The following is a 9,526-nucleotide window of genomic DNA, read 5'->3' on the forward strand; positions in this document are numbered from 1 at the left end:
GGCGGGAGCGGTGGTTCCGCCGCCGTTTTTTTTAAAGATACCAAAACTTGGGGTAATTAGTGACACAATCAAAAAGATTTCATCCAATTATCTTTAAAACTAAGAGAATAGCATACTGTATTTAAGATATACCTTCATAAACGAGAATTTGAAAAAAATCCCCCGCAGGGTTGCTTGTAAGGCGAAAATTTTTTGAAAAAAATAACATGGTCTCAAATGATTCCAAATTGCCTAATTTGGTGAGAAATGCAATAAAAAAAATTTTTACCCCCCCCCCCCCCCCAAATAAAATTTTTGGGGGGGGGTGGGTGGTCGACGATAATTTTAAAAGTAACTTTGGCCCCATAGAAGCTTAAATCCAAAATTAGCTCCCTCTAGCTCTAAGGGTTCTCGAGTAACCCCCCCCCCCTGCCCAAATGGTCCTTAAGCACATCCTCCTTTGATGCAGATTTCAAATCTACTCCCTACATTAAAATTCCGGAAAACTTATATCTCTTAGTGTATACACTTTTTTTGCAAGAGGGGTGTAAATCCCCCCTTCTACACGCATCTGATATCAAATGATATCTTAACCAGCAGGAGAAAAAGTAAAATTATAAAATATAAATAAGCGTTTACAAGATCTTAAAAGACATACAGGAATTTATTAAAACCAAGTGGTTTATTGTCTCTGTATATTAATGTACAGTTGCAGCTGACAAAACTAAGTTGTTTCAAGTTATGGTATAAAAAACATTCATTTAATTTACATGGAACTATTAAATAGCTAAACTCTAATTTGATAAGGAATTGAGGGAGATCACATTCGACTTTAGATAAATTAATTATGATAGGTGGCTCCCAAACATTTAAATAGATGATATTAATCTATATAGAAGGCGTACTTTTGTTTATATTCATAAGGGTTGTTTATTAATTTATCGTCTAATGTCTTATCCCTCAAGATCCCTGAATTATATAGTGTAAATCCTACCGCCTTATCTTAATTTAATTAACAAACAATAATTTGCAAAATAATATTTACTTATCTAGTCTTTTTCTTTACTGAACAAAGTTATCAAACAAACAATATCTGCAATAAATAACAATTTTTGGCAGTTTCCCTAAAATTGCCTTTTCGATCACAAAAAGCCTCCATCTCCTTTGATTTAGAATAAAATAAAAAAGATAAGAGAGGGGGGGGGTGGTTTTTCATTTGTTTGTTTATTACTTTAAATATATCAGGTTAGGTTAAGGTATATTGGGATTAGGGCTACCCGCAGGGGTTAGACATAGAAAAAATTGACTCCCTCCTATTTGTTTTCAATTTATTTTAAAAATAAAGAGAAGGGGTTCAGTACTCATCGGCACTCTTAGGGAAAGCAATCATTGTTTTCATGACAATTTTGCAAGGATTCAATTTCTAGTAAGGGTACCAAGACAAACGTCGGAGTGGACATACGCAGGAGTGTTAAAATATTAATTTAAGTAATTATTTCTATACAGGTTAAGTTAGATTAAGATATGAATATACAAATAAGCCCCCCGCATGTGTTAGGCATTTTAAAAACCTAAATTATGGTTTAAAATAGGTTAGGTTAGGTTAAGTGTCCACTCCTGCGTTTGTCCACTCCGACGTTTGGGACTCCTGCGTTTGTCCTAGGACCCTAGTAAGTACTCTTTATTTGGGATACAGAGAAAAGACATAAAAGTAAAGATTGACCATAAAATGTATGTCTTCAAAATTTGTCCATAAGTTTCAAAATAAAATAAAATTTTTTTTATTATGGTTAGAGCATAGAAGGATGAATATTTCAGTAGTATTATTTGCGCCATAGTCTTTAAAATTAGCTAAAATGAGAAAAGTTGCATTGGTTTTAGTACCCATTGTCCTAACCCTATATCCCAGTCTATTTCATATTCGCTCATTAGAATACTGAAGTGTCACTTTAAACTAAATTTCTCAACGCTATATTTCCGAAAGCTGCAAGCGAGTTCCCATAGTTTGAGACCACTAAAATATTGAATATTTGATTTGATTTATTGTCCCATCCCTATGTAGATATTAGATTTTTAAAAACGTAATAAAGTTTTAAGAAGGCATTTTTTCATGGGTTCCATATCATACCCTCCGCCAAATAGCATAATATCTTCCCTGGACCAATAAAAAACTTTTTGGAAATGTGTGGATCTATCAGACAAGCCGTTTATGAAAATTTAGGGGACATACTTGCATCCCTTCAATTCAGTATATAGGATGATAATTTTCCTTGTTAAAAAAAAAGTTAATTCACGTCTGCGTTTCCATCACTCATGGATCTTGAAGGACAAGACGATTAAAGAAAAATTTATATACATCTCCCAATGATGATTAACTAAATTACCCCTTGTGTAGATTTAAATTGTTGGTTGAAAAGTTTAGACAATACTAGTTTGGTAATGACAATAAAAATTAAAGTACCCATATGGAAATAAAAAGGAAGAATATTTTTCTTTGCATTTTGATACATGGAACCAAATACTTTATGTTAGATCTGAAATATTAAAGAGTAAAAATTTTAGCCGAGTTAAGAATATATAACACAGCATAAGGATGTATTATATTTAATGCATTTAAGGATAATTTTTATAAAAGTAAATATATAAAGTGTTTTATTTTTGTTTTGTAAACATTTTTATAGGTAAACAAAATTTTGCAGCAGAGTTTATCTGGTGTAATCTTCTTTTTACAAATAAACTATACACGCATAACAATTCTTGCAAGCCAGGGAGGGATGGGACATTGGGCCGTTAATTAAGCTAGTCCCTAAAGTCTTATTATAACGTTTTCTTATTCGTTGGCTTAACAACCTTGGGGACTTTAATTGAATTTTGATTGGCCAAACGTTTCAACCACTAATTGTAATCTAAAGAAGGGTTAATTTTGTGTATCATCATTGGGGATGTACATCAATCTATCAGGCATTGTCTTATCCCCTTAGATTCCTGCTTGCAAGAACTGTTGTAGGCGAGGTCGTGCACAGGATTTTCGTGATAGAATAAAAGAATAAGTCATTCCATACTCCCCCCCCAAAAAAAAAAAAATTGGAAGGTAAGGTAAAATTTTGTTTCGCCCCCTCTCTCTTATGCACTCTTCTGAAATTTTCGAACTTAGTTAAGACTCCAACACAGCACTATATGTAAAGTAGATCTAGGTGGTCAAATTGGCCCCAAATACGTCCAACTTAAAAAAAGGAATCCAAAGAGACTGGCTGTGTTAAAAATCCCTACACCATTGGTTGATTTTAAAGACCTAATTGAGAGCCGATTCAAGGTCATTGTGATAGGGCAATACAGTTTTTTAACCCCTTCCCCCTCTGGTGTTTTACTCTAACAATATATAGCTTAATTTTTTTATTTGTCCATTTACAATGATACTTGGGTGAAGTGTTATTTTTATCTCTGATATAAACTTTCCTTAATCATCCTGGGTATATTTTCCAAAATGATGATTAAATTACCTTTTAAAGCACTTTGGCTCATGTTATAAATTACTTTTAGGGGTCGTCGGATAAATGTTCATGATATGTTCACGAACCGAAAACTTTACAAAAACAGTTGACCTAAAATTTCTATGTTTTGACCTATGTCTTTTGTCAACATTTGACATTTACCATACAAAAGTTATTATTGTTTTTCTAGTCTTAAATAAGATGCTTACGTGATTTATATTGTTTACTTTTACCTTTTGCCATCCTGGACTTTCAACTCCAAGTTTTCTTTGGAAAATCTAGTTGGTGATAAGACCTGTATAAAAGAAAATTGGATTGTGAGATATCTTCAGTTACTTGCTAACCTTCAACATGAAAACTTGGGCACTCACCATTCTTCTTTTCACGCCAGGTTAGAAATATACACAACGTGCTTAAACACACATAAACTTTGAAGTTCCTTAAAATTTTATGATTTCAAAAACAAAAACAAATTTTTATATGGGAGAAACCATTTCTTGAAAAAAATTGTTACACATTTTTTGTTAATGATTTTTACACTTTTAAAGAAAATAATTCTAAGTCTAAATATTTTCAAGACATTAGCAAAGCAGCATAATGTAAATAGACAAAATGAAAAACATGGTTATAGCTCTGTTTGATTATGTTTATTAAAGCAAAGTTCTTAACAAGGAAACTATATACTTAAAAAGTTGTATAAATGCTTTTTCTTTAAAATAACTACATGGGGATAAATATCAATTCAAAATTTATTAAATCAAATATCTTGGAAGAAGGAGCAGATAGGGTTTTATATTGGCAGACAGTAATTATAAACTCTGAATTCTTAAGGACTCTGGTTATCAGCAACTTTAAAGTTTATGTGTCTATAAATACACCAAGCACAATAATTCTCAAATACTTTAACTGAATTATACACTGAAAGAAAATAATTGACCAATACAATTTGTTTTAAGATCTTTTAAAGACTAAAATTAATTTGGTAATTTTTTGTAGTGTACAATATCTAAAGACATGATAAGAGAAAATAGTAGAAAATTAACTTATATAAATTTCATAAAATGGACTTTTTCAGTAGAAACTTTTAAAGCAAAAGTGGCATTTTATTGCCAAACATATTTTCACTTAAAAGAAAAATGGGTCTCATGTGATTTTATAGGTTGTTTTGCACTGTGGACCAACATCTGCAAAAATGGATTCAACACTGAGAATGAATGCTGCAAATTAGTAAATATAAATATTATTATTAACTTTATTTTTCAGAATTAACTTTTGCATAAAAATAGCAATTTAATGACTCTGAATATCAGTCTAGCTCAGAATCTAGGCCTGTTTATAAACTTGAATATAAATTGATATCTGTTAGAAATTTTTAAAATAATTTCTAGATTGCTTTTAAAAATTGTAGTCAGAGAATGTTTAGCATATTGATGTCTGATATTGTTCATTTTCTAGTTATTCAGTATTTGGGTTTGATTCCTTTTTTGTTTGTTTTTGAAATTCTATCTTCAAAATAAGACATAAGACTAGTTGCCTCCTCTTCTTTGACCAAGAAAAAATGTATTCCTAAAATAGCTAGAACTGAGAATATCTTTAAAGGGCGAATATAGGTTTGATATGATATGAGCTTATATCAAAGGTGCAATTCCATAGATTATAAATAACTTAAAAATATTGACATATTCAATTGTATAAGTCTGTTTATAGCTTAAAACCCGTCAATCTTGAAGAAAATATTTTGTAATTAGTGTGGTTCCCTAAGAACTCAAACACCCTAGCATCACACAAGGCTTCGTGGCAAGGTTGAATTAAAAAGCTTTCGTTAAATGATAGTCGTAATAACGTGGAAACCAATTAATCAGGGGTAAATATACCCTCCTTCTACCTTCATAAAGTAAATTATTTAAAAGTAAAAAAAACATCAAATAATGTAAAAAGTAAAAAAAATTAATCGATAAAATTTTCTTGGAGGAAGAATGATTTCAAATCCCTGTTTTTTTGTGGCCGTGTGTGTGTGTGTTGAAAATGCGTACAGTAGGGTTGTTTATATCATCATGAATTAATCAAAGATCTCTGTACAGAAAATAAACTTTAAGACGTATTATTTACCCTGTCAATACTCCTGACGCCTTTCTACGCAAATTATTTTTATGCTTTTTAAAAAATTAAATAAACTAGTATATAATCTAAAATAATAAACATTTAAATTATCTTTTAAGGTGCGTGCCAATGTAATAGTCAATCAAACTTAAGCAAAATAGTCAAAAAAAAGTCTTGTAAAGGGCTAAAATAAACGATTTTGTCGGCAATCTCATTTATCATATGTTCAATTGAAACAGAAAATTGCAAAATCTACTTAAGGATTTTTTTGAATTTTTAAATTTGGCATAGATATTCTAAAAGTATGTAATGGCACCTTTGATATAAGCTCATATCATATCAAACCTATATTCGCCCTTTAAGTTTGGAAATAATAAAGTCTTCATAATATTGATCTTTTTATAGGATACAGTGGATGCAGAGGGAGTTGCTGTTGCTGATGCTGGCATGCAGACACATGAGTACCAGCTTAATTTTGATAAGGGGTAAATATATTCTATATAATATTTTCAATTTATGCATTTTAAAATTTTACAAACAATGAATAAGAAGATTGATATTTTAAAGCAATTTAATCCCCCACCTTCCCCCACTTTCATCTGTCTTAATCAATTGATTTGGTAGTTGCCTGACCTAAATCTATTTATGCTCTCTAGAAGCTTACTAGTGATCTTGTCATGTTTTTATTTCATTGTTTTATTTAAAGAAATTTACCGTAATATAATCACTTATATCTATAATACAAAGTAGAATGGTATCTGTCTGTTTGTTTGTACCAAAGGATCTTGCTAACCGCTGAACTGATCGGGTTCTCCTTTACAGGCTAGCTTCTCATAGGTCCCGGGAAGGTTTATAACTATTTTCTTGGGGGTTGGGACATCCCCAACACCCCAAAAAAAATGAAAAATACCCTCCACCAATTTTTTTTTTAAACTATTAAAATAGTGGGGTTGACTACCCCCCCCACCCCCCAAAAAAAAAATATTCCCCTTCCCAAAAAATATTTTTATTTTCATTTTTCTTTTAAATCTAAAACACAAAAAATTATGTTGATCAAAACTCTTGGGACAAAGCCCCTTGAGGCTAGGGGCGAAGCCGCTAGTATATATATATATAAATTAGAGTTTGTAAGTTAATATGTGATTTAATAATGTTTTAGATCTCACAACCAAGCACTGTACGATTGTGTTATGCAAGGACTATTTGATAAGACTCATATTTACCAACTTCTTACTTTGGAATCCAGGTAGGATTATTTTTTACTCAAAATAAGTAATCACAATTCTTGAGTAAAGCAATTGACCACAATTTAACTGAAATTGGCCACTTTTATTTTTTTTTGTAAAATTGAACTTTAACATTTTATAAAACTATTTAGTTTTTTAAATTGTGTATTTTTCTTATATTAAAGCTATCAATTACCTAACACAGAATTGAACAAGTTTTTAAAATCTAAAGTACATAATTTAAATGCATAAAGGAGAGAGCATTTGTGTGTGATGAAATGGATAGAGCATACTCAGACCACCTTTGGACCTTTCTGGCTTGGGCTCAGGGCTGACACTCAAGATGGTACTAGAAACCTCTTTGAATGGGAACATCCACTTGGTAAGAAAATTAAAGTTATCAATTTAAGAAATATGGTATAAAAATCTTTCTAAAATCTTATATAATGTTTAGAGCCAATTGCACCATTTGAGGGGAACATTACTGCTTTTCGACCAAGACTGCTAGCGACTCAAGCAGGAGAGATGACTTATGAAGCTTGGAATCCAACTTCTCCCAGAGGCGCAGGAGATTGTGTCTACACTGCTGTTGGACAGGTACAAATATATTTTTAAAACTAAAATTCCATCACAGTGCTTATTTAGATGTTTTTTTTTCTATTTAATAGAGAGTTCATTCAAGAAATAATTACAGATGCAGATATACATATCATCTCTCTTTTTAACTTTGAGTAAAATAGATATTATCATTTAAGGCTAATGCTTACAATGGACTATGGTATGATGTCTCCTGTGCTGCTTCTTATGTATCTGTATGTGAGAAATACCCATTACCACCAGATCCAGAATCTTAAAGCACAATCAATTCTGGCAACATTCATGTCAATAACTAAATGATATTTGTTTTATATTTTATATTTGTAATTTGATTATTTTTGTTAGGTTCTTAATTTAAAGTTTTTATCAATAAATGATTTTAATTTCACTGAATTTTTTACTTTTAGTAACTTTTTAACTATTTAGAATATATGCTTATTTGATGTAATATCTTAAAGAAACCCTGCAAGACATATACCACTTTAACTACTGAAAGACTGCCATGAGTAGACCCAATACCCAAAATTTTAAAGGGCGAATATAGGTTCGATATGATATGAGCTTACATCAAAGGTGCCATTACATAGTTTTAGAATATCTATGCTAAATTAAAAAATTCAAAAAAATCCTTAAGTAGATTTTGCAATTTTCGTGTTTACTTCAACATATAATAAATCAGATGGCCTACAAAATCGTTTATTTTAGCCCTCTACAAGACTTTTTTTGACTAGTTTTCTTAAGTTTAATTGATTATTTCATTGGCATGTATCTTAAATGATAATTTAAATGTTTATTTTCTTTAATTATATACTATTTTATTAAAATTTTAAATAGCGTCAAAAATTTAGCTTTATAGTGCATCATAAAGATAAATATTAAGTTTTTAAATTTATTTTCTCTACTAAGATTTTAGATTGGTTCATGATGAATACAATATATTTATATAAAAATATATAATATGTTAAATATATTTACCCTATGGAGCCTGCGTAACAAACACAAACATGAAGCAACTTTTAGCAAACAAAAATAATATTTTAATTTTCAAATATTTTTTTTAAAATTAATTTTCAGCTCTCCCTTTTTTCAATGTACATTTACAAAATTATGTAATGAAAAATTTATTTGATCAAAAGTAAAAGTTGCAGCATCCTTTTTTTTCAAATCCTTTCGTATTCATTATGACTATGATTGAACTAAAGCTAAAATAATACAACCTTCCGATGCAGCCTTGTGTGATGCAGGGATGTTTATATTTCTTAGGGAACCACACTAGTTACGCGAAATGACATGATTATATCGACGAATCAGTTCGGTTTTAGGCTAGAAACGGACTTATACAGTTAAATATGTCAATGTCTTTAAGTTATTTATAATCTATATAAATGCACGCTTGAAATAAGCTCATATCATATCAAACCTATATTCGCCCTTTAAGCCTTCAGCTTCAATAACAAAAAAATTATAGACATTTCAAAATGATATTTTTAGTACAATGAAAATTTGAAAGATTTTCATTGCTACACTATTAAAATACAAAATAGAAAGAAAATTATAAGCTTATTTTTGTCAGAAATGTAGGCTGCCAGAAACTGATAACATTTTTACAATAAAAACACCCTTCTTTATAGTCAATATTATGAAAAAATTCAGTTTATTTTACATTGTACTGAGAGTAATGTAGTGTGAGAATGCCAGCCTTTTGCCAATCAGAACACTAAACAAACAATCACAGCTAAGCATGTGTATTACTTACATTAGGTACATTTTTTCCTGCTATGATTTTACGCTTACAAATGTAATTTAAACTGAATTTTTTAAAACAGATTTTGACTATGAAAAGGGGTGTTGTTTATTGTAAAAATGTTATCAGTTACTGGCAGCCTAAGTTTCTGACAAAAATAAGCTTTTAAGTTTGCTTCTAGACGACGTAATTTAATATTGAAATTTCTATCTTAAGCAATGAAAATCTTTAAAAAAGTTAATTGTACTAAAAAACATTTTGAAATGTCTGTAACTTTTTAGTATTGAAGTTGGAGGCTTCAAATTTAGGGTGTTGGGTCTACTTGTGATAGTCTTTTAACAGTTAAAGCAGTGTATTTCTTGCAGGGTTGCTTTAAATCATAATAATAG

At 30.2% G+C, this 9,526-nt stretch overlaps 1 protein-coding gene across 1 annotated transcript; it reads left to right on the top strand.

Annotated features, from left to right (window-relative positions):
- The first annotated feature begins 3,737 nt into the window (after window positions 1–3,737).
- LOC145328634 (uncharacterized) lies at window positions 3,738–7,781 on the top strand. The gene is made up of 7 exons (XM_080172391.1): window positions 3,738–3,861; window positions 4,630–4,697; window positions 5,976–6,055; window positions 6,730–6,816; window positions 7,051–7,178; window positions 7,251–7,393; window positions 7,552–7,781. The coding sequence occupies exons 1-7, from the start codon at window positions 3,822–3,824 to the stop codon at window positions 7,648–7,650; spliced, it is 645 nt and encodes a 214-aa protein (XP_080028517.1). The 5' UTR covers window positions 3,738–3,821; the 3' UTR covers window positions 7,651–7,781.
- Window positions 7,782–9,526: the final 1,745 nt, after the last annotated feature.

The sequence above is a fragment of the Acartia tonsa genome, chromosome 9 (genome assembly GCF_053477335.1).
Source record: "Acartia tonsa isolate MP-2025a chromosome 9, ASM5347733v1, whole genome shotgun sequence".
NCBI classification, from domain to species: domain Eukaryota; kingdom Metazoa; phylum Arthropoda; class Copepoda; order Calanoida; family Acartiidae; genus Acartia; species Acartia tonsa.

What these genes read in the sequence shown, in the direction of transcription:
- LOC145328634 (XM_080172391.1), top strand. Translation starts at nt 3,822, where the DNA reads ATGAAAACTTGGGCACTCACCATTCTTCTTTTCACGCCAG. An exon ending in CAGCTTAATTTTGATAAGGG is followed by an intron (nt 6,056 to 6,729) that starts GTAAATATATTC and finishes ATAATGTTTTAG; the next exon opens with ATCTCACAACCAAGCACTGT. An exon ending in CTTCTTACTTTGGAATCCAG is followed by an intron (nt 6,817 to 7,050) that starts GTAGGATTATTT and finishes AAATGCATAAAG; the next exon opens with GAGAGAGCATTTGTGTGTGA.